General features: G+C 32.8%; 3 protein-coding genes and 2 non-coding genes across 8 annotated transcripts; all 5 read left to right on the forward strand.

Moving 5' to 3' along the window:
• Nucleotides 1-499: 499 nt before the first annotated feature.
• Nucleotides 500-14,472, forward strand: LOC8281241. 4 transcript variants are annotated; one of them, XR_001536230.3, is made up of 16 exons: nucleotides 502-711; nucleotides 808-873; nucleotides 951-1,029; nucleotides 1,110-1,240; nucleotides 6,165-6,266; nucleotides 6,650-6,721; nucleotides 6,810-6,919; nucleotides 7,022-7,103; nucleotides 7,198-7,290; nucleotides 7,573-7,637; nucleotides 8,299-8,311; nucleotides 8,394-8,474; nucleotides 8,931-9,039; nucleotides 9,125-9,239; nucleotides 10,079-10,271; nucleotides 14,335-14,472. XR_001536230.3 is itself a non-coding variant. In XM_002532826.4 (15 exons), exons 1-14 carry the CDS (start codon nucleotides 586-588, stop codon nucleotides 9,220-9,222), a joined length of 1,227 nt encoding a protein of 408 aa, XP_002532872.3. In that variant the 5' UTR covers nucleotides 502-585; the 3' UTR covers nucleotides 9,223-9,239; nucleotides 10,079-10,556. The 4 variants fall into 4 exon arrangements, 1 of the variants encoding a protein (XP_002532872.3); XR_001536231.3 differs by lacking the exon at nucleotides 14,335-14,472 and having other exon boundaries at nucleotides 9,125-9,276; nucleotides 10,079-10,556; XM_002532826.4 differs by lacking the exon at nucleotides 14,335-14,472 and having other exon boundaries at nucleotides 10,079-10,556.
• LOC125370616 (EPIDERMAL PATTERNING FACTOR-like protein 1) lies at nucleotides 14,025-14,586 on the forward strand. Its single transcript, XM_048376903.1, has 2 exons — nucleotides 14,025-14,165; nucleotides 14,335-14,586. The coding sequence occupies exons 1-2, from the start codon at nucleotides 14,025-14,027 to the stop codon at nucleotides 14,584-14,586; spliced, it is 393 nt and encodes a 130-aa protein (XP_048232860.1).
• A 6,099-nt stretch (nucleotides 14,587-20,685) lies between these two features.
• Nucleotides 20,686-24,020, forward strand: LOC8281243 (mediator of RNA polymerase II transcription subunit 18). Its single transcript, XM_002532829.4, has 6 exons — nucleotides 20,686-20,897; nucleotides 21,252-21,328; nucleotides 22,594-22,693; nucleotides 22,809-22,866; nucleotides 22,955-23,311; nucleotides 23,466-24,020. The coding sequence occupies exons 2-6, from the start codon at nucleotides 21,293-21,295 to the stop codon at nucleotides 23,566-23,568; spliced, it is 654 nt and encodes a 217-aa protein (XP_002532875.1). The 5' UTR covers nucleotides 20,686-20,897; nucleotides 21,252-21,292; the 3' UTR covers nucleotides 23,569-24,020.
• Nucleotides 21,003-21,103, forward strand: LOC112536860. The gene has a single exon (XR_003080794.1). It is a non-coding gene; the product is annotated as a small nucleolar RNA SNOR75 (small nucleolar RNA).
• LOC112536859 lies at nucleotides 21,523-21,613 on the forward strand. The gene has a single exon (XR_003080793.1). It is a non-coding gene; the product is annotated as a small nucleolar RNA Z103 (small nucleolar RNA).
• Nucleotides 24,021-24,505: the final 485 nt, after the last annotated feature.

Below are 24,505 nucleotides of genomic sequence, written 5' to 3' on the forward strand. Positions count from 1 at the left end.
ATTTTACTATTTTTTATTCTTAATAACAGGTTCACATTTGGATTAAATGATTAAATAATTAGCCTATCAGCAACAAAATTATAATTTTCGTATTACTATCCAATCAAGATTTAAATCTAATCTAAAACTAAAAAATTATTAAATTATTATTTTTATTAGAAACTAAAATTAAATATTATTAAAAATAATTTTCTAATTTAGCTTTTTAAATATATAATCCTATATAATTTTTAACAATATCATTTAATTTAAAATTCTTAATAAAATAATATTTAATTTCTTTGTTAGATTTTAAGATTAAATTACATTAAAAATAAATCATTTTTCTCTAATTTAATAAAAAATTTATTTTTATACAATTTAATATGTAGCATAAATTTTAAGATTAAATATTTTGATTGGGGTAAATTTGTCATTTTCTGCAAGTCTATTGGTAAATTGACTAAAAAGTCAAAATCTGAGCTAATTGCCTATATACTCCAAGTTGAGGGATAAATCAACACTTTAGCCATTACATATTCTACAACTGTCCGCGAGAAGAAGAAAAAAATTTGAAAAAGAGAAAAGCTCAAACTCAAAAGCGCCATGGAAGAGCTGAGGAAGCTAGAAGAGGTACAAAGAATGTTAATGTTGATGCAATTGAACGGCGTCGTTGCGTCATCTAATAATAATGACTCTAACCGCTTCCTTGCTTCTCTAATCCTTCTCATGGTACCATTATTCTGAGTCCTAAAATCCCTAAGTTTAATTTTAAATTTAGACTTTTTCTTTCTTCATTTCTAACACTGCATACCTTTATTTTCAAAGATAAAACCATGCGGCGGTCTCCAGATAAACGAGAAGTGCCATTTAATTACACAACACATGCCTAAGGTGATTCCAAAAGTTATCTTTTGTTATTTACTCCGTTAGTTCAATTGATTTGATTTTATTTTAATTTAATTTTTCAGATTTCAGCTTCTTTTCTAGAGGAAGCCTCGTTCTTATTTAATCAACGTGGTATCTTGGAAATGGAAGACAAGGTTTCAGGTTCGTTATTTGTTTATTAAAATTTTAACTGATTCAGTTGGTGCCTTTTTGTTTGAATTTTTCTTAGTGATAATTCTTAGGTTGTCGAAATGTTGTATCAACTACTCATGCTAGAGAAGATAATGATGAACTAAAGCAAAAGAATTTTGAAGATATGGCTGTGGTTAGCTTTGATTCACTGCAAAGAGCTAATTCTACACTTGAGGATTTTGTAAGTGACCAGATTTGTCATTGAATAAATTACAATACATGTAATAGTTGAAAATTCAATACTAAATAAATGTTTCTTTTGCTCATTTTGTTTCTATAAATACAATGTATCATAGTAACATTATTTCTTATTTCTCTCTTTTATCAAAATTTAAATACTTTTGGACTGACATTGGCTACAATACTAATTACAAATAACAATTGTTTGAATTTGATGTTTGTCCAAAAAAAGAAAAAAGAAATTTCTGTGGATGAAATTTTTCATGCCAATGCATGAGACTTGCATATCTTTTTGCTGACTGTTTTGATAATATAAATTTTATTTGAATATGGATGTTTAATGGACATTATGCATGATATAACTAAATATATAAGTTGCATTTTGCAAATAAATAGAAAAGATAGGTTGTATTGCTTCTTAATTTACATGTATTACATTATATATATATATATATATATATAGGTACAAACATCACCTAAATAAAGAAAGAACATAATCACAGCTATATAAGAAATCTGCCTATATAAGAAATCTGCCTAATGATTTGCCTAATCTCCTTTAACGTAGCCTAGAATTCCTATATTTACAGTTAGGTCAATATTTCCTATTCCAACACTCTCCCTCAAGCTGGCTGAAAAATATCTCCCATTGACAGCTTGCTTACTAGAAAATCAAATTGTCTTTTTAGTAGTCCTTTGGTAAAAATATCAGCTATTTGTTGAGATGTAGGAATATAAGGAATACAAATCAGTCCACTTTCAATCTTCTCTTTGATAAAGTGCTTGTCAACTTCAACATGCTTACTCCGATCATGATGAACTGGATTATGTGCAATGGAACAAGCAGTTTTGTTGTCACAATAGACTTTCATGGGGAGGGAAATAGGTAGTTCCAAATCTTCTAGTAACTTTTTAATCCACATTGCTTCACAAATTCCATGTGCAAGAGATCTGAATTCAACTTCAGCACTACTACGTGCTACAACATTTTGTTTTTTGCTCCTCCAGGAAACAAGATTTCCTCCAATAAAAGTGCAATACCCTGATGTTGACCTTCTATCTGCAGTGCTACCTGCCCAATCAGCATCGGTATAGACTTCCACTTGCAAATGACCAGATTTTTTAAACATCAGTCCTTTTCCAGGTGTTCCCTTTAGATATCTAAGTATCCTATAGGCAGCTTCAAACTGTTCTTGGCCTGGTGAGTGCATAAATTGGCTAATCATGCTTACTGCAAATGCTATATCAGGACGAGTATGTGACAGATATATAAGTCTGCCCACTAAACGCTAAAACCTCTCCTTTTCAGTTATGTCCTCTGGTTTTGCAGGATTTAATTTGAGATTCACCTCCGTTGGAGTTTCAGCTGCTTTGACTCTTGGAGAGTTTTTTGACACAAATGCCATTTGACTCTTGGAGAGTTTATTATAAGATAAATGATTTGCAATTGGATGATTAGTACAAGAACGGGTTCCTTTTCTAAGTGCAATAGGGACATCAAGATCACAATATTCATGTGATTTTTGAGGATTATCAAAAGAACCATTATTTTGAGGTGAATCTTGAGTACTTGAATTTGGAGTGGATTGACTAGGTGCTGAGGAGATGATGAGTTCTCTACCTTTTTTGTTATCATTTCTCCTTGTATAAACAAGAATCTCACGCTCATTATTTGGAAGTGTTTCTTTCTCTGTCATAGATTCAATATTGCTTGACAAAATAGAAGTTTTATCTTTAAAAATATTTGGCGTAGAAGCCACAATTTTGGGTAAAACAATGCTGTCCCATTTATTTTCTTCCTCTAATTGCTCCCCCTGAAGAAAATTCCTTTTGAAATAAGGCTGATTTTCAAGAAAGATAACATCCATAGAAATTATGATCTTTTTATTGTGGGGATTAAAAAACTTATACCCCTTCTTATTTGATGCATAACCAACAAAAACATATTTTTCAGCCCTTGGATCTAGTTTGGATTGATCCTTGTTGCTAGATAAATGAACATAGGTTGTGCAACCAAAAATTTTAAGAGGTAAATTGGATGAAAGACGATGTTGTGGGAAGTAACGTTGAAAACATTCAAGGAATAGTAAAATCAAGAACACGGGTAGGCATTCTATTAATCAAATATGGTGCAGTTAAAATAGCTTCTCCCCATAAATATTTAGGTACATACATAGAGAACATAATAGCACGAGCCACTTCCAATAAGTGTCTATTTTGGCGCTCAGCTATACCATTTTGTTGGGGTGTATCAACACAAGTAGATTTATGTTGAATACCTTTGTCTTTTAAAAACTTTCCAAGTGTTTCATTGAAATACTCTGTACCATTATCAGTATGTAGGGTACTGATTTTAGTTTGAAATTGATTTTCAATCATAGCGTAAAAATTTTGAAAGATCGTCTTAACATCAGACTTGTTAGTCATTAAAAAAACCCAACACAATTGAGTATGATCATCGATAAATGTGACAAACAATTTTTTTTCCGAATAAGTATGGATCCGTGAGGGACCCCACACATCACTGTGAATTAAATAAAAAGGCCTTGAGGGTTGATAAGGCTTTGAATGATAAATATGCTTATGACTTTTTGATAAAATGCAATGTTCACAATGAAAACAAGAACAATCTATTCCTTTAAATAAAGTAGGAAACAACCTTTTAAGGTAGAAAAAACTAGGATGCTCTGATTTATAATGCCAAAGCATGATTTTATCTTTAACAGAGATAGAACTAACACTACTTAGTCCATGAGGTTTTTCATCTTTGGAGGCTTTAGCTTCAAAATGGTAGAGCCCATCTATCATCCTAGCACTGCCAATCTTCCTCCCCGAATTCTGGTCTTGAAACACACAATAGGAGTCACAAAAAATGACACAGCAATTGGAATCTTTAGACAGTTTACTGACAGATAATAGATTACACGCAAGTTTAGGTACATGGAGGACAGATTTAAGAGTCAAGGTTTTTGACAAACTGATTGTACCTTTACCAGCAATTGGTGTGTAAGAACCATCTGCTATACGAATTTTTTCATGACCAGAACAAGGAACATAAGTATGAAATAAACTTGAGACACTTGTCATATGGTCAGATGCTCCAGAATCTATGATCCATGGAGCAGTTAGACTCACACAGGATAAGGCATTTAAATTTCTACCTGTTTGTGCCAAGGAAGCATTAGGAGTACCAGATGATCCAGAATTAGATTTCAGCAGCTTTATTATTTTATCAACTTGTTCTGGAGTGAAGGGGACAGCTTCAACTTCATTCGCAAAAGGAGTCCGATTGAACTTGCCTTCATGTTTTCCCTTCCAGTTAGCTGGTTTTCCATGAAGTTTCCAGCAGTTTTCACGTGTATGCTTTGGTTTGTTGCAGTGGTCACACCAAACACGGGGCTTTTCATCAAATTGCTTCACTTTTCTTGCATAGGATTCAGCTACTGCTAATGCAGAATTTTCAGTGCTGCTGTTTGAGCCTTTTTTCCCCAATATAACCAGCCTGCGACTTTCCTCACATCGAACCTCAGCAAATACCTCGCCAATAGATGGAAGGGGTTGTCTCCCAATGATTCGCCCTCTCACTTCATCAAACTCCACATTAAGTCCCATGAGGAATTTGAAAATGCGATCATCTTCTACCTTTTCTTTGTAATGATTGCAATCATCAGTGGATTTCCATTCATAAAAGTTAAACAAGTCCAAGTCTTGCCATAGACGTTTCAGAGAATTAAAATATTTGGTGACACTATCCTCACCTTGATGGATTTCCCCTAGTTTTAGCATGATTTCATATATCTGAGACTGATTTCCCAAATCTGAATACATTAAATTGACATTATCCCAAAGTTCCTTTGCTGTGTGATAACACATGTAATTGGAACTTATGTCTTCCTCCATGGAGTTGACTAGCCATGTCATAACCATGGAATGTTCTGCATCCCAAGAAGAATAGGATGGGTCATCCATGTCTGGTTCCTTCTTCTAACCAGTTAAGTATCCACTCTTCCCTCTACCTCGAATATACATACGCACAGACTGAGACCAGTGTAGAAAATTCTCTCCATTCAGTCTAACAGTAGTTATTTGGACTGAATGAGAATCATATGTGGCTAAGCTTTTTTGTTGATTGGATGAAGTAGGTATTTCAGAAGTAGGATTAGTGACTAACCCATCAGATGGAGTTGCAGGCATGGTGGAATTGCAGTGGCTAGATTTTTCTTTGAGGAGGCTAGGTTTTTTTTTTTTTTTTTCGGATGGCTCTGATACCATGCAAATAAATAGAAAAGATAGGTTGTATTGCTTCTTAATTTACATGTATTACATTATATATATATATATATATATATATAGGTACAAACATTACCTAAATAAAGAAAGAACATAATCACAGCTATATAAGAAATCTGCCTATATAAGAAATCTGTCTAATGATTTGCCTAATCTCCTTTAATGTGGCCTAGAATTCCTATATTTACAGCTAGGTCAATATTTCCTATTCCAACACATTTATCAAACAATAAGGGAAGGAAAGCATGGAAAACAATAAGTTGAGCTGTAAAAACAGTAGATATAGCAATTAGTTTAAGCAACAACTCAACTTTCATGATAACATTGGATTAGATCTTGAACTTTTTGCCTGAAATGCTTTGTGAGAAAAATTGGGATGGAGTAGCTTAAGTTTTTAGAGGACGTTATCCTACTGTCCCCTGTAAACTTTCCCCTTATGCTATTATTATTTGTATATGCAATTTGCATGAATGCTTTCTGCCAAAGATCCTTTTCTTCCATATCATCGATTGCTTTGCAGTTACCTATATATCTTTTGGGAAATATAGCACAATGAACTTGTAACTGTAGAATCAAAGCAGATTTTTTTTGAGCAAATTCGATCCGTCACTTAATCTTGTTTTTCAAGTTTACAGTGCAGATCATACTTTATGTTTCATGAGATGGACATAAATTCGCCGCAAGCAATATTCAAATTTTTACCTGTGCTTTCATTCACAGAAAGCTACATCTATCAGGTGACTAAAAGAAGTATCTACTGTTATCTGCATGGTTAAAGGATTGGAAAACAGCATAATTTTGATAATTTTTATTGAACTGCTGGTTGTGTCAGGGTCTTGTGTATTAACTTTGACATTCTACCCCAAGAAAGCCTGAATGGTACTTTCTCTCAAAGTATTGAACCTTTGGGCTTTCATTCTTTTTATTCTACCTAGAAAGATATTACTTCTCCCCCTCTCTCACTCAAGAAACATATGGAAGTAGCCCATGAATTTCTATATGAAGAGCTGCTACGTCCAAGTGTTGTTAATGTAATCATGCAAATTGGGAATTATGATTTTTTTATTGTTTTCTGTTCATGGTTGTCATGATGGGTCCTTTGTTTTATTCTTTAACACAGATGGATCGTATGAATGAAGGGTTAGTGAGTTTGCCAACCAACAGAGATGCAGTTCTAGAAAGAGTAAATGAGGTTGTAATATTGATAACTTTTGGGACACCTTAAAGAAATCTTATAACTGCTTTATTGATTTTCACTTCACTGCATCATTCCATTCCAGATGTGGAAAGGAAAAGAAAGCTGGACTACAAAGTGTATGAATATGTTCAAAACTGATCCATTTAGACCACTTGTGGCTCAACTTGAATGTCTTGGCCTTCTAACCGAGAGGTACAGTTTGCCATTTTCACTAGGTTTCATCTTCTGGGATTAGGGGGCATTTTTGAATTCTGAGCTCAGACTTCTTTGTTTCCTTTTATATGATGGGTTAAGGATTACTGAACAATTGAGATGTGGAGATGAGTATTGGGCTTTGGAAAGAAAGCTTTGTTCTGCACTTATGAACCAAAAGGAGGTAAAAGTATCAGCAAATTCCATTTGTATTACAAGTGAGATGTAGGCTACTCAAGCTTTTTCTGCTTATGTTTGATCATATACTTGTCTTTCAGATCTCCATTGAAGATGTAATGAGGGCAATTCATCTAAAATCCTTTGATTTTCGAGTACTGAATCTTCTCCTGTACCAGTTGAGAGGAGAAAAGGTACTCTCACTCTAGTGATTTTAGTCATTTTTACTGCTTTTCTTTTTAATGAAGTAAATTATTTCTTCCCCTCTTAAGATGTAACTTAGACCCCTTCATTCAAACTTTTGTGCTATATTCAGTAAAAATGCTGCCTTGCAACTTCATATCAATTTTCTTCTCATTGATCAACCATGTCTTGTGAACCCACAGAACAATCAGATGTCACAATTAATATCTTACTGCAAAATTTGAATTAATCTTGTTATTGCATTCCTTGGTTTCTTTTAAGCTGTCCTGAAGGTGAATGAGTTGCATATGGAATTCTTATCAATCTCAGAATTTCTAGTGGAAGTGTCTGATGACCTGTAAGTGCTTTTTGTTTATTTTTTGAACAATATATTCTCAGTCCATGGGAATTTTTTTTTTCCTTCTAATTCCTCCCCTTTTGATAATGATGTTCTTTTTTTTTTTGTGAAAGAAACAAGTGTTAGACTGTATGATTTGCAGTTATAGCGCATCTTTACAACAATAATTACTTTTTTGTGTGTCAAATGGCCCTTTAGTCTCGGAAGGTTTCTGATTAAGTTTTGGAAACCTGTTCATGCATGCCTGCATGTAAGAATTCATGTGTTATCCCACTAGTTGAGCTTTAAGTAGAAGAAATAAAGAACTTAATCCCCATTTACAGTACGTAGGAGCTGCTTTTTGTTCTCTTTTTCTTTTTCTTTTTTATTATTTTCAGTTCTTTTCTGCAATTGCCTTTTGGTATTCTGACTTTTGGGAGAAACAGAGTAAATCCATGCATTTTCCAAAAGATGGTCTCAAAAAGCAGTAGTAAGAAAAAAAAAATCAAAGGCAGGTTTCCACACAGCTACACCAAACTGGCTCTTATTAACCCCATTTAAACTATTTGTCATTTGTTATGGTGTTATCGAGATCACTAATGATTTCATTTTTCTGCATATTATACCATCTTCCAAGAGTGATCAGCTCAACTACCTGCTGATTTGACTTTAATGCTTGTAGGTTCGACTATGAGGTGAGTGAATTTTATCTGTGAATTGTTGGTTCCATCTAACCAATCCTCTATCTCATTGTTTAGAACTTAATAACTTATGTAGGATGATGTGATGGAGAATAATTTCAATATTTTGCGCATGTTTGTTGGAATATATGGAGCGTCAGCGGCCCCAGTTATGTTGGTGAGTAATCAAATCTATTTGAATGCAAGTTTATACAACACTTCTAGTATACTTGGCATCTACCTTCACTTTGTATGGGTCAGGGAGAGAGAGAGAGAGAGAAACTGCTTAAGGCAAGAAAAATAACAGTATAGACATTAGATTTAGGAGGGAGGGAGGGCGCTCTTGTAAAAGTTTAAATGAACGCAAAAAGATTAACTGTATGGGCATTAGACTTTAAACTGTTGGATTATAAGCTTTAATAGGCAATGTCAAACCTCAAAATCTATATTCTCCAAAAAGAGGAAAAAAGAAAAAAAAGCTCAAAAGCCATAAATTGTCAATGGATTTTGATAGACTCCCTGGCTGATGGTATATCTTTTCTAATTTTTGAAAGCCCTTCAATATCAGTCGTCTCCCTGAGCTCTATTACCTGAAATATTTCTGTAGGGAATTTTATTCTATTTTCCTTTCCAGGCCAAGCACATTGCTGAGGCTGAAGAGAAATATGACTCTTTGCTGAAGACTTTGGATCCGCAACTGTCATTGAGTTACCAGAGAAGATGTGAAGAAGCCACTAGAGAAGGTAAAACTTTTCTGCGTCGAAACTTGCGTCAGGATTTGGAGTTTACTTTTCCTCGGGCATAATTTGCTTTTGACTCAAAATTTAGGTGGGAAGATATCTGGACACCCTTTTGGAACATGGAGCATACCGCCTGTAATTGTAGATGAAGAATTACATCGATCAAACTGTTTCACTTCTAAATGAATAATGGTTACCTCCAGGTAACATGTGGACAATCTAATAGCTACATACTGTTAGGTACTGTTGATCATGACTCCTAACATGGTTTTTCACATTATGTTCTTTCAATTCCAATTTAAAGGATATGGCATATCTTTGTGGCCAGCGGAATCCAAAACCTTCTGTAGTATTTTAGAAAGTAGAAAATCCTTTTACCTTAGTTAATTAGCTGGCATGTGGTCCATCCCATGGTCTTCCAACTTCAGATTTACTGATTTTTACATGAATGGGTATTAACATGAAAAAAAAAAAAAAAAACTTTCTTTTTAAGTTAGTCTTACGATACCTTAAAACTCAAATTTATAAATGGAGTTGAGAAATTGAGATTAAAATCCCAAAAAGGGTATTTTTTTTGTTAGTCATTGCAACTCAACTGAAGTAAGTCCTGGTTCCAAAGTTAATTGAGGTCGTTTATATGAATTGTCTTTCTATACTTCAAATGATTTTTAACTACCTTTCTTAAAAGATTCAAGAAAACATTAGAGCCATGGATGATTTTAAACTACTTGACTACTTTCCTCGTTAGTTTAGGTTAACTCTTTTCTTTTCTTCATTCAATCCATCTTAACAGGATTGACCTTTATAGTTGGGCATTTTTGCCATCTAGAATAAAACTCGGAACTTAGCATGTGGTTTCACCTTTGTCATGGGTATTACTGTACAGTAGGCAGACTTAATAGGGACTGTGCTATCTAGTTTTGCTGGGTTCAATGTGCTTTATGTGAAAAAAAAATGATAAAGGCAAAGGATACTTTGTCGAGAAGAGGACGGTAATTTATTAGTTACAAGTGCCTTCTGACATAGCTAATCTGCATGACAGCCATGTGACGTGGTACCTGCAGCTACGTGATTAGGGTGATGAGGGTGAGTGGTCCATTTTATCAGATGGTTGCGGCAGTTATCAACTACATCATCACCGTCGAATCTTCCATCACATGCGAACTCTTGTATCATCTGATTCTCGCACGTAACTGGCCTACCACAATATCTATTGAAGTGAAGCTCTGCAGGGTGTACGTAGCCTTTTCTTCTTTCACATTTTAAACTGTTTCTTACGAGTGTTTTAAAAAAAAAAAAAAATTGACTTTTGGTATCCAAGTCAAAAACACTTAATCCTTTTTGTTTTATGACTAATAACTCTTATGCCTTGTGATTAGTAATTTTCTCTTTGGGTCAAGTTTTTTTTTTTCTTAATTAAACGTGAAAGGTGTTCCATTACTTTCACATGCGTGACACCAATATCTGAGATTGATCTTTTCCTCTTTATATGGTACGAAGTCGATGGACAATTTGAGTTATTTTGCGAGTGATATCTATTTATGCATGTGTAAAATAAAAGTGTTATGCTAAATTTCAATCATTTATTTATACTGCATTCAGTGGCTTAAAGTTTTATAGGTTTCTTTTGGAATCTAAGATCTTTATAATCTATCTCAAAAAAAGAAAAAGATCTTTATAATCTGATTTTCATAATTATGTGGTCTTTTAGAATCTATCATTTTGATGTCTTGGATAGACGAAGGAATTTATAAAATCTATGAATTTTGTCTCACTTTTTCCAACCAAATGATGGGTGGTACAAAATCAACAGACTATGCCAACCCTCAGAACAAATATTGCCATAGTAATTTCTTGTTAAACCTTATGTTTTCTCTATATTTATTAAGTGATTCATTTTAAATACACTTTCTATATCAACAACATTTCAGAAATCATTTCTACTTTCCTTATTAACCTATTCTTTAAGCCGCATTATTATGTTTCAAGGTATTAAAAAAAATCACGGGCTTCATTGTAATGAAAGCTTTGGCCAAATTCCAAAGGTTGCTCGACTGTTATCATGTGCATCACCATAATCATTCATTCATGTTTATTATTACTATTATTATGGATGAATTCCCGGTGAAAAAAATGATCAAAATTACTAGAGTTATTTCATAAATTCAATTTTAATTTGAAACTCTAGTTGATAGGTTTTAGATTAATTAACAGCATCAAATAAAGCCAGAAAATTTTATTTACTGGAAATTTAAATGCATTTTAATAAGATAGCATTCAAAAGCCATATTTTGCCAATATCATTCACTATATTTAATTGTATTTTATTTCTTCAGAGATTGTGTCAACATATGCATGCACTTTCACACGCATATGAGAATTACTTCATTGGATGAGTACAACTATAAATCACTTGATTTCTCTTTTTATACATATGTACAAATAAGATATTTAGAGAGTAATTTGTTTATAGGTATTATAGAAAATTTCACTGAATAACTATATTAAACTGTTTGTTAATTTAGTTTCAGTTGTTGATTGTATCAACTTTATTTTAATTTTTTCTTCTTAGTAGCTGATAGTTTATTTGATTTTATTTATTTATTTGGATAATATTATCTTTATTAAAATTTATTAGTAATATTTATTTTAAATTGGTCTCATATAATTAATTTTTTATAATTCATAATAAATAATAATTATTTTAAAATTATACTTAATAGTTAAATAATTATAATATTTTATAATTTTAACATTTAAAAAAAATATATCTTAAACTCTTTTCTGATTCTCATTTTATGAAACTTTTCAGAGCCTTCTATAAGGCCTTTAATAAAAGATTTTATTTTTACAGTAAAAAAAAAGCAAAAAAAAAAAAAAAAAGATTGGACGAGAGTGTGTGCGTATGTGTTACGGAAGATACAGAGAAGGCGCGATCTGCTCTTTTCATGTACGTCTAGAAGCAATGCAAATCACTGATTATAATTGGCAAAAGAAGGTCCTGCTTTTTTTTTTTTTTTTTAATGTGCAGCTTTAAAAGCTTAATTAATCCAGCTCAAAAAGGTTTAACTTCTGTATAGAGGGTTCTGTTAGAACATAGAAGCTGTTTTTAGAGAAGGTAATTCATCAGTCACTCTCTATGTTTCCCTTTCTCTTCTCTCTGATGTCTGGATAGGGAGACAAGAAGAGAGAGAAAGAGTGTGCCATATCGCTGTCAACTCGTATAGCTGCTTCACTAAAGTGCTATCTGAAAAATCATAGCAAAAGACAAATCAGGAAACGTAGAATAGGTTAACACAAAACCATGGCAGAGGCTGCCTGTTACACCCATTATTATCCTGTTGCAATATTTTGCTTTAATTTTATTTTTTTTGGTTACTGTTGGGTTGTCAAGTCCTGAATCCAAAACATCCTTCATCCCAATTAAGTTTCAAGTTTCACCTTGTGGGGAATGGAGTATGTTTGTTTTTTACACCAACCATTGAGCGCCTCTTCATGTAAAATCTATACTCTTAAATCTACTATATTGCTTTTCATATTTCACTAGAATAGTCGCTGGTAAACCCTGTCGGTAGAGCCATCTCTTATCATCATTGTATGTGTAATATTTAAGCATGCACAGATGGTCCTAGTTACTTTAATAATAACATTTTGTACTTGGCTGCTTTTCTTTAACTCGAGTGTTACCGTTTTTCACTATTTACAGGCTGACAGGCATGCCAAAAATATATATATACACATTTTTTTCTTTGAAGGGTTATTTGCATATTACATATTGGATTACAGGGAAATTCTTTCGTCCACCTTGCTTCACCATGAAATGCTTATTTTCTTACAAGTGAGCTACCATTGAATGAAGTAATTAAATACACTTGTGCACATGAAAGTGCTACGATGTATCACCCACTATAGTAATTGCATGCCAAAAGGTGAGCTTAATTTACTGAACTTGGATCATCATAAGTTCATGTAGTTTATGAAAAGGGTTTTCGTAAAGAAGGGCTCTCACTGTTTAATGTGGCAATAACTCTCTAGTCTGTAATATATCTCCAGGCATACAGAAAAGGCATGCAATTGAGTGAGAGTGAGTTTCATACAGTACTCACAAGTCCTTGAATTCTTTTTCCTGCTAAGTATTTTTTTTCTTAATTTAAATAAAATTTCTATTCCCAGGAAATAAATCGGTCAAAGCAGAGGCGGAATTTTAGAAGTTATCAGGATATTGTCAAAAGCAAGATTACTGTACAGGTTAATTAAGCTGTGTGTTTTTTTTACTCATCCAGGGGAAAAGCAAATCACCAGAAATGGTGGAACAGCTTTCTCTTTAATTGACAAAAGAAAAGAAAAGTTTATAGAATTCTGATGCTGATCCTTTGTAGTATAAATGCATTAAGACAGATGAAGCTGAAAATATCCAATATTCACTAATGAAGAAATAAACATTGAGAAGGGACAAAATAAGGTCTCTGAGCATACCTGTATTAGATCTAAAGACGAAATTATACAATAGAAATTGCAGTCAAACTGAAACAAACAAAAGTGAGTCTGCCTCTAATAAATGCCTGAATTAACCACTACTAACTACTGACTCGGCTTTCACCATATATATAAAGCACAAAAAGAAAAAGATTAATAGCCTTGTTTCTTTGCAGAAGAGGTCCTTGGGCTGTGATGATGTGGATTCTCCCAATTTGTTTTCCATTATTGTCTTGTTCCTTTCACTAGTCTGTCCCTGCCACACTCAGCATGTATTCTCTCTCTCACTGTCTTCTCTAATACTATCAGCCTTCAACACCACCACCTTACCTCACCATTTATGTTATTCATCCCCTGCTGCTCTCTCATGCCCTTCAACAATTTGTACTCCTTTTCTTTCTTGTTTGATTTTGTGGGTTCTTGTAGAGGAAGCATCGACACTGACAAGTAGGTTTGCTTAGTGTGGCATGCCTTAATGGTGACATGAAAGGATTATCAGTTTCATTTCCAAAATGATTACTTCACTTCCTCACCAATGTTGTCTTTTAGGCATAGTTATAGAAATATTATTATGTGTTCTACTTCTTCCTTCTGCTCAAGTCTCTTGCTTTAATCAACGACACCATCCACTGCCTCCTCCAACCTCCCCACAGGTAATTCAATACGATTTGATTTATTTGTTATGGTTGCTGCTATTTTTTGTATGCTAAAAAATAAAGGTAACAACTTAATTTTTTGTGAGTTAAGATATGGCAATAGTGTGTGGATGTGGATCAATGTCTATTCTTATGCAAAATTGTAAGTGATGTTTCTTCTGTGCAGGGTTTGATTTTTGAGGACAAAACAAGGTTGGGTTCAACACCACCAAGTTGCCACAACAAGTGCAATGGATGCCACCCATGCATGGCAGTTCAAGTACCTACGGTACCGAGTCACAACCGAGTTGAACCTGGTTTAGCGAAAAGCGCCACCACTGAGTTCTTGTTTGACCCTTATCCTTCAGGTAACAGGTACTCCAATTATAAGCCACTTGGTTGGAAGTGTCACTGTGGTGGCCATTTTTACAATCCTTGAATAATATAATCTTCCTCAAGCATCAAAATCATGGTGATAATAGTGGGATGAATACATTCTTCCTTACAATTTTATATATTTTCTCTTTCATTTTTGTGTTGAAACTTGGGATAATCTTTAGAGATGTGAAGGTATCATTGCGTTAATTGTACACTTCTAAGCTTTATACTTTGTACATATATTCATAGACTGACATTAATCAACCTTTTGGCCTCAGTGTTGTTGCCAGTATTTTTTACTAATTTTCCTTCTCTTTTTGCCTGATTTTAGTTTATTACCTATATATATATATATATATATATATATGGTTAGATTGCTCAAGCTTATGTATAATATGTTGGATGGATATGAAGATTTTACAATTTGAATACAATTACTCCATTTCAGGATTTCCGATGAGATAAAACCAATTAATTAAAAGATAGTTACCCCTGAATTGTGCTTCACATGGAGCTTCTCAGCCAATTCTATTGTGTAATGCTGACCGTATAACAGTCTTTGTCAAATTGACCAAAATGACAAACTTCTTTCTTGGTAATGTCACATGACTGCAGGCTATGTTTTGGTGATAAGAATCCTGAGCACTACTGAACTTCATCATCTATTAAACACAATTATTTTACTGCCGTTAATTAAATAAATAGAATTCTCTATGCATTGCGTCATTTTGTAGATTAAATTTATTATACAGCAATAGGTGACTTTTATTCATTAATTCTTTTAATTTTATTATTTAATTTATTTATTATCATTAACAATTCATTATTAAAAATTAAAAATAAAAATATAATAATTAATAAATAAAATTACATGTCACTATATAATTAATTTAATTTACGGATGACATGATAAACTGAATATATTTTAAAAAAATTAAATAAATTCTATTCAATAATTGAAGTGAATGATGCTTTATACCTTGTACACTAGACCATATTGTAAATGTGGTTCGGTTAGTACAACACGTGCGTGATGCTTTTTTATGTTTTGAATTTATATTTATTAAATTTATATTAAATTTTTATTAATTTATATTTATTAAATATGTATTAAATGTTTATTGTTTAAACATTAAATATTAATTATTTGTTAACTTTATTTTATTAAAAAGATATTTGTACCACAATAATTTTAATTTGATGTTTTATTTATTTACTAACTGTAAAATAATTTATATTATATCTATATTACATATGTCTGTTTATCAATTAATAAACTAATAAATATTATGCCTATAAATAATAAATACTTATATCAATTTCAAAATTGTTTATCATAAAAAAAAAATGAATTTAACTTTCATAAAAAATCAATATCATTTTCATCATTTTACTGTGGTTTGAAAAATATATATAAATTTATAATTACTGAATTGATAATAACAAATTAATGAACATGTAGATCATAAATGATAAAATACCATTTGAAATTTAATTAAATACAAAATGAATATGGTTAGAGTAAATAATAAATAGCATATTATGAATGATGTACATTGATGTCCATTATAAAAAGGTAACACTTTTAATTATGAAATTATTAATTACATATTGATTAAATATTTAAATTGTGAAATATGTAAAAAGAAATTAGTTTTATTAACTAATAATCTTAAATGTACGAATTTAAGAAAAAATCCAAAACAACTAAAATGCAGGACTGACGCATATATATTTTTGCCTTCCGCCTACAGTGCAAAGTGGATGAGGGTGCAGGACATAAATTACCAAAGTGAATGCATGTGGTGGATACAGTCCAAACGACATTTTGCAATAGCTTCTATCCAAAATAAAATTTGACTTAATTTTTCAACCTCTAACACCAACACACACTAGGTTTCTCCTGTAAGAATTCTTTACTTAAGTTATTTTAGTCTTAAATTCTTCCTTTTCTTTTTCTGGAAGGAGTTTCTGTTTTATGAGATTGATTTTCTTATCATTCCTAACGACTGTCTGTTACTTTTTTTTAAAATTCACTTTCTCTATTTCTTGAGATTTTCCTAGTTTCTCGCTTCTGGTTGTTACTGCCTATTCAGCTTCTTATATTCTGCCATTTCCTTATTTTGTTGTAATTTTTTTTATTTTTTCCAACCCTTTTTTGTTTTTTTTTTTTTTTGATAAAAGAGTCTTACAGTCCAGAACAACTACGTCAAAAGATGATAAATCAACAAAAGAATAGGTCACAACTTCCACAATACTTAAGCAATTGCTTTCCACTTATACTAAGCAAAGCCTTGACCTTTTAATCCAACTGAGAACTTCTCTTAGGCTGATAACTTCAACAAGTCGAGGTTGAATATCAGGATAGATCGACCGAGCAGCAAAGGCAGACACGAAGGTTCCTATCTGATCACGAATCACCTTACCAGAGCCTCTGTAGCCGGTTTGTTGAAAAGCAGTTGCATCGACATTACAGTTTAGCCACCCAGTAGGAGGCCGAGTCCAAGATGTACTGGATCAAGCTAAGGGCACGCCATTTCCATGTTGTGGATGAATATGGGCTTGGATCCATTGATGAATATGGACTGGGGGACTTACATTGGTCCTTCCAGATAAAAGCATTCCTGCTAGCCCATAGATTTCAAATGATTGCAAGCACCACAACACGATCCTCCGTAGAGCTTCTGAATAGCAACTCTAATAGCCAAGCACAGAGAGAGGAGCTGACATACTTTGAATAGCCAACTGCGAGCTTTGACCAACAATCTCTAGCAATCGGACAGTCAACAAATGAGTGAAGGCATGTTTCCTCACTACCTTGACGGAACAGACAGATGTTCACCACATTCACTCGCTTGCTGTATAGATCAGAAAGAGTTGGAATACTCTATATACATGCTCTGCAAACTATTACTTTCACTTTTGGAGGAGCTTTAATTGCCCAAAACATCTTCCAAAACCCTCCCCCCAGCTCTTGGACAATAGGTTGAGTCTGAATTAGACAAATAGAATAACTACCCTTTCGATCCTAAAACCAGAACCAATTGTCTTCTCTACTCCTATGACTCAGCAGAATACTAAGGATTAAGTCAGCCTCAACATGATCAAAGAGGTCTTTAATAATATTTCCATCCCAACAAATCTGATTTAAGTAAAAATCAACATACATTATTTCTTCAATATAATACTTAACATATATATATATATTTTGTAGTGATTTGTCTCATCTTATAAATACGATATTTTCATCATATTTCTAAATTTTTATATTAGTAAAATAACTCTTAATTTATTTATTCATTACTAATATCACAAATTAATAAAAATATAATATTTTATAAAAATTAATATATGATTTAAATTTTATTTTTTGTCAATAGTACAACATATATATATATATATTGTATTTCTTCATAATTTTTCCATCTTTCTGCATGTCAAAATTTTTATATTAGTAAAATAACTCCTACATGTTATTTATTCATTGCTAGCATTTCAAAATCAATCAAAATGCAATAATATTAAGTAAAAATCAATTTATATTGTTGAATTTAGAGATTTTTAGAATATTTAAAATTTATTTATATTTTTTATCTATTAATTATAATTTTGATGTTAAAGCACCTCTGAAATTAAAATTATCAGTCAATTTTTATGGTAATTAACGTTTACAACTAGTTTTTGGTATTAATTTGAATCTTGCAATTTTTACTTAATTTTAAATTATTTTATTTTTATTGATTATTTAAAAGAAGAACTAAATCCGGATATTTTTTTAATTAAACTTTCATTTTAAAAAGATTTATATAAATAAAATTATATTTTAAAACATTATTATTGTCGATAAATTTTACAGATTCTTATAATTATTTTCCATCTTTTATCATTTATGAAATAAGCTTATAATCTCTCCATGCTAGTCTTTATCATTCACGTCGTCCTCAATAAATTAACATTATTCGTTATCCATTATCCATCTTCGTTCTTATCTAATTTCAATATTATAATTCTTTTTCCAATTCTTACTTCCTTAAAAAGATTTTATATCTAAATTTGGATTTATTAATATTTAGTTAAAAAAGAAAAAGAAAAGAAAATTTTGGCATCTTAAATTTAGCATTGAACATGTCTAAGTCATCATGTTCATCACTAAAATATCTGTCCCTTACCAACTGATTTTTCTTCTTTTTAATTTCTTTTATTAATTTATCATCCCTTATCCACATAGCAGCACTCGATCAATCTTTGATAAAATCACTCCTCTCCAACCCTTTGCATCTTCTTCAAGGAAAACAGAAATAATCAATGGCATATCCAGAACAAGAACAATCTGCAGAAGTGCCAATAATAATAGCAATGAAAGGGCATCCAGGCTCGGGCAAAAGCACTCTAGCTCGTTCTTTAGCTTCATCTCTCAAAATCCCACTCGTAGACAAAGACGACATTCGCGACTGCACCTTCTTCCTCCAAAACGACGAGCCTTCCGTCCCTTCTAAACTCCTAAACGACTTATCGTACCGTGTCATTTGGCGAATCGCCTCTGCTCAACTCCACCTCGGCATCAGCGTTATACTCGATTCTCCTCTCTCGCGCAGGAGCCATCTCGATCAATTGATCCAGCTGGCATCGTCTGCCGGTGCACGCCTTGTGATCATCGAATGTAAGCCGTCTGATAAGGGCGAGTGGCGTCGAAGGCTAGAGCGGCGTGCCGGCGGGGATCAGGCTAGCTGGCACAAGCCTTCCACATGGCGAGATCTTGAGAGGTTATTGGAAGAGTATGGTGGGTGTACTGAATATGATGTGGGTGATGTGCCAAAGCTGGTATTAGATACTAGTGCTGTTGATGGGGTAGAGGAGCTTGTTTCTAGTGCTGCGAAGTTCATTATATCTCATGCTCATGGATCGATGCTTGCTGATTAAATCATGTTAAGTAATTAATTAGTTGTTGTAACTATCCCTTCTGAATTGTGTAAATGACTTGTGCTTTCTTTGACTTGGTGTGTGGAAATTAAGAAATTAATCTCATGCATATCCTTTTCCATGGGAGCAAGTTATCGAATGCATGTCTACCTTTAACTTTGAAAATGTATTGAGTTAAAAACAGGGATATAGCTGGGTTGTTCTTAAAGGAAAATGTTACTATAGAATCATTATATAATAAGAACTACTACATTGGTATTCAAGCTATCTTTAAGTTGTTTGATTTCACTCTATTTGGGTTAGCTGTAAAAAGTGTACATATGAGATATCAGTTTATAATTTCTAATATTTCTAATAAAAATTTTTACGAATATTTCCACTTTTATATGTATATATAATTTTAATTAAGGTCATTTCATCCATAAAATTAGTTTCATGCTTGTCTCTAAATAATAAAAATAACTCGAATTATATTTTATATGCGGTAGGCGTTAAACTGAAACTGTAATATTTGATGTGATATATACGTTTTACATAAGATTTAGTGGTACTTCAATAAAAATATTAAGGCGAGATCTCATAGTTTTTGAATTGACTATGACCTTATTATGTTCAAATTTGAAGTAGTGTCCTGAGATAAATTTATAAATCTAAAAAGTTTCACCAAGTGGAGCACACACGGGTCATTTCACACTATTTACACATTTGAGTTTGTCTTTTTTATTTTATTTTATTCTATCTCAAGTCATTTTTATTTTTGATGATTTCAAATTAGTTCGAGCTTAAATTATTTTAGTTTCAAAATTATTTTGCTACTGAGTGCTCTCATATCTAATTATAAAATTTTTTATTGATAAAAAATTATAATTCATAAAAGTCTAACTATTTTTTATTTTAATCAACTATTATTATTATATTATCCATGTTTGATATTATATATTTAAAAATTAATAATTTAAAAGTTATTGTTTGATTATTAAATTAATCTCGTAAAATAAATGACTTTTTAATTCTCGATTTCACATCAAATAACGAGTCAAAAATTATTAAACTCTAAATATAAATTATTATATAATAGTGACCAATAAAAATAAAAATAATAAAATATTTTAATAATTTATAATTACGTTCTTCATTTTACCTAAAAAAGAAAAACACATTACTAAAATTTATCTAAGAATGAAATGCAGTATTTTCACATACTTATTCCTTTAAACTTTTAGTCTTAATAGGTTCGGGTAATTGACTTTTAAAGTCAAATTGAGTTTGGACGAGCCAGTTGGTCAAGTTTTCAGGTCCAGGTCATTGCCACTTTGGTCAATCAGCCGAGAGGCCCCGAACCCTAAACCTAAAAGATTAAAAGCTAGAACAGCTTACTATAACTGCATCAATGCCAGTTATTAGAAGTTGAAAGAAGACGGCAGAAACTGTAACCTCCGAGACAATTTTCAGGTATTTATTCATTTTTCTTGTTTTTCTTTTCCAATAATCGGTAATGCCATTCTCTTTTCAAAATCATTAGTTAATGAATCTGAGTTGGAGCTGAATGATTTGGTTTTTCTGCGATGATGATGTAAAATAAAATAAGATGACGAGTCCGATCTCTAATTCATTCCCGTGCTCCTTGACGACACAATCGAGGCATTTTTCTGAGAGAAAGAAATCCTTTCCCTTTATTTTGCTCCTTTCTGCTTTTGTTTCTATTGCTTTTTTTTTTTTTTTTGTCAAAAACAAGTTTTTAATATGACCTAATTTTGGTTGGAAAACTCTATTGTTTTAAAATAGCTGTGACATTTATTTATACAGGAAAGCTTGGGAAATCTTGACATGAAATAAAGTGAATTACAATGGAATGCGTGGTACAAGGAATTATCGAGACACAGGTAGATTTCTTGCCAGTATAAATGTGCGTGTGTGTTTTGTTTTCTATCTGAAAATTGTAGTCATAGTTGTTTTAGTTTATCATTTTATAAGAATCTGGGAAGGTGTGTAAATGAGCTATTAATTTGTTTGTGCTTCTACATGAACATATGCTTTGACCTTGATACTGAAGTGGTGTAGAATAGATTTTTTAGAGATGGAATGGTGATATTTTCCCCAGATTATCAATGCTGAATAAACTGTGCGATCTTTCTCTTTTGAGAATTCAAGCCAGGATTCTGATCCGTCATTCTGCATCTTTTAAGTTTATCACATTTCCAGTTGTCGTTTCCAAAATATTTTGATTTGAAAATCGGCGTTTGTAAAGTATGACAAATCTTTGTTTTAGCAATTTTGATTTTGTAATTGTTGTATGCTTTGCCCCAAGTAGTCTGCATATTTTCTGTCCCCTGCAAAGACTTTTAGTTGCTGTAATCTGATGCTGTTTTGTTTTTCTGTTGAAAAGTGATAAGAGGAATTGCACTTGAATTGACATTGGTTTAGTTAGCATTTTTTTTCTTCTTCTCTATGCACACAAAAATTTAAGTTTTGGCTGAGGACGTTCTAGTATCTTGTTACTGCACTTAGTCTGTCAGAGTTTCACTTTTCCAACTTTTCTTTTGTTTTAATACTGACTTGTGATCATGACATTTGCTTTGAATGATCTTGTGTAAGTTAAAAATCCAAGCTCAGAGAGTGGATTACTCAATATAAGTGAGACACATTCAACATGCAATTCTCAATATGAACGTAGATATGCTGTCTCAAATTCTCATAGCATTCTTTATCTCTTGTTTCTTTTTCTGTTTGGATCTGGTTGTGGTGCATCAGTTCACTATTGTCTTGTTTGAACCCTGGAATTGTTATTTTGTAAGTGCATATTGGGATATAAAATTTTGCAAAGCTTGGTATTTTTTTGCTCTCTCTTAAGTTTGTCTCCTCCGAGTTGTGCTGCACTTTTTTAAACCTGGATTCTGCCCTGTGCTGGTATACTAGCTTGGAGCTAAATTGACTTGGTTTCTTCACTGTATGGTAGTTGATGGAGTAAGTGTTGTGTGGCCGCATGGTGTAGTGAAAAATCAGGCATTGTAGTGAATCAGTTGATGATCATATTTTATACAAATGTTTCCTTGTTAATTCTTCTACTGAAATCAGAAAACATAAAAAGTAGTTTTGATAGAATTTTCACTCTTGTTTTACCTATTTAAAATGCATGTTCTTCTTGCAGCATGTTGAGGCCCTCGAGATTCTTCTTCAGGGTCTTTGTGGTGTTCATAGAGAACGCTTAAGGATCCATGAATTATGTCTGAAAAGTGGTCCAAACCTTGGTAAGTAGGCAAAATTTTGGCGAGAGTGATATATAAGTTCTAAACTACACAGAGAAGAGTTTCCTCTTCTCTGTCCCTTTCTTATACTGAGATGGATATGCTCTTTCTTTTACAGGAATAGTTGCTTCAGAGGTTCGACTTCTGTGTGATCTGGAACAGCCTGAACCTACCTGGTAGCATATGGGTTGATCTTATTGTGCTGTGGATTGACATAAATAATATTGCTCTTGCATGTGCTTACAGGAATCTTTTATCTTGCAGGACTGTTAAACATGTTGGAGGTGCAATGAGGGGTGCTGGTGCCGAGCAAATCTCAGTCCTGGTAAGGACTATGGTGGAAAGCAAAGCAAGCAAGAATGTGCTTCGCTTATTTTATGCACTTGGCTACAAATTGGATCATGAGTTGCTGAGAGTGGGATTTGCCTTCCATTTCCAGAGGGGTGCTCGGATAACTGTTCGGGTCTCATCTGTTAATAAAATGCTAAAACTACATGCAACTGATGAGGCTGTACCAGTAACTCCTGGCATTCAACTGGTTGAAGTAACAGCCCCCGCAACACCTGAAAATTACTCTGAAGTTGTTGCAGCAGTATCATCCTTCTGTGAATATCTTGCTCCGTAAGTTTATGATCTTGGATGCACAGTCTGAAATTTTCATAACCCTGTTTAGATCGGGAGAAACTCTGTTCACTTCAACATAAAGGATAAACAACAGAGTTGCATTCTTCTTAACTTTAATGACAATTGGGAGTTTTTGGGGTATGTCTTGCAGGCTTCTGCATTTATCAAAACCAGGTGTTTCAACCGGGGTTGTCCCTACTGCTGCTGCTGCAGCTGCATCTCTTATGTCGGACGGTGGAGGCACAACCTTGTAGCAGCAATGTAAAGATCCACGATGCCAAAAGAAAGATGGCTTTGATAGATGCTAACGAGTTGTGGTGCCTATAAAAAGGAATCATGCCTATTCATTCTCAAACTGCACTCTGTACAGAAATAGTTTGCTTCTAGTGGGTGGATGAATATAATATTTTTTTTATTGCCTATGTCCATTACTGAAGAGAATCAAGGATGCCTTTCACTTGGATGCATTTCTTTCTGCAGGATGGGTTCAATGAATGAGGGAAGTATATTGGGTTTATATTGTAATTGTTCCCCTCCAAACCTTTCCATATACATCCGAAGATTGCTTAGGAATTACAATTAATCTAGGTCCAGAGCTTTTTTGTATTTTAGGTTTGATTTAAAGTCTTATCTTTCAGTGTAGAATCATGTAACCAATGAATTGCCTTTTGGTCTATATCTTTTATGTATTTATGGTTCATGCAAATGGCTGAGAATGGTATATGTATCTCCACTCTGTTTTGGTCAATAAACAAGGATACAGAACAAGGGATCAATTATCCTGAAAAAAGCAAAGAAAACGCCAATGAGGAAACAACCCAAAATTACCAGACCAATTTTAATTAAAAAATGAAGCAATACCTAGTCCTTGATCGCTTAATAAATTACTTCATATGTCCGCTGCTGCTAAAAGATCACCCTGTTTCTGAGACCATATGTGATATTCTGAGGCCGCATATGCAACTCTTTCAATCTTGCGTAGTATGACTTCTATTATTAGTTCTCACAATTTCTTGTGGATGGCTAACCAACAGATAGAACCATGTCTAGAAATATGACAGTCCCTAAATCAACTCAGACCCCACCTAACTTAAATTCGTCATGCTTTTTCCTTAGGAAATTCCAGGCATTAGCTAGCTACCCTATAAACACCATTGTTAGTACGCTTCTAGTTGATTGCATCAAAGTTAT

This window comes from Ricinus communis, chromosome 7 (genome assembly GCF_019578655.1).
Source record: "Ricinus communis isolate WT05 ecotype wild-type chromosome 7, ASM1957865v1, whole genome shotgun sequence".
NCBI classification, from domain to species: Eukaryota; Viridiplantae; Streptophyta; class Magnoliopsida; order Malpighiales; family Euphorbiaceae; genus Ricinus; species Ricinus communis.

What these genes read in the sequence shown, in the direction of transcription:
- LOC8281241 (XM_002532826.4), top strand. Translation starts at nt 586, where the DNA reads ATGGAAGAGCTGAGGAAGCTAGAAGAGGTACAAAGAATGTTAATGTTG. An exon ending in CACTTATGAACCAAAAGGAG is followed by an intron (nt 7,104 to 7,197) that starts GTAAAAGTATCA and finishes CTTGTCTTTCAG; the next exon opens with ATCTCCATTGAAGATGTAAT. An exon ending in ACCAGTTGAGAGGAGAAAAG is followed by an intron (nt 7,291 to 7,572) that starts GTACTCTCACTC and finishes GCTGTCCTGAAG; the next exon opens with GTGAATGAGTTGCATATGGA.
- LOC125370616 (XM_048376903.1), top strand. Translation starts at nt 14,025, where the DNA reads ATGATTACTTCACTTCCTCACCAATGTTGTCTTTTAGGCATAGTTATA. An exon ending in CTCCTCCAACCTCCCCACAG is followed by an intron (nt 14,166 to 14,334) that starts GTAATTCAATAC and finishes TCTTCTGTGCAG; the next exon opens with GGTTTGATTTTTGAGGACAA.
- LOC8281243 (XM_002532829.4), top strand. Translation starts at nt 21,293, where the DNA reads ATGGAATGCGTGGTACAAGGAATTATCGAGACACAG. An exon ending in AAGGAATTATCGAGACACAG is followed by an intron (nt 21,329 to 22,593) that starts GTAGATTTCTTG and finishes TTCTTCTTGCAG; the next exon opens with CATGTTGAGGCCCTCGAGAT. An exon ending in TTCTGTGAATATCTTGCTCC is followed by an intron (nt 23,312 to 23,465) that starts GTAAGTTTATGA and finishes TATGTCTTGCAG; the next exon opens with GCTTCTGCATTTATCAAAAC.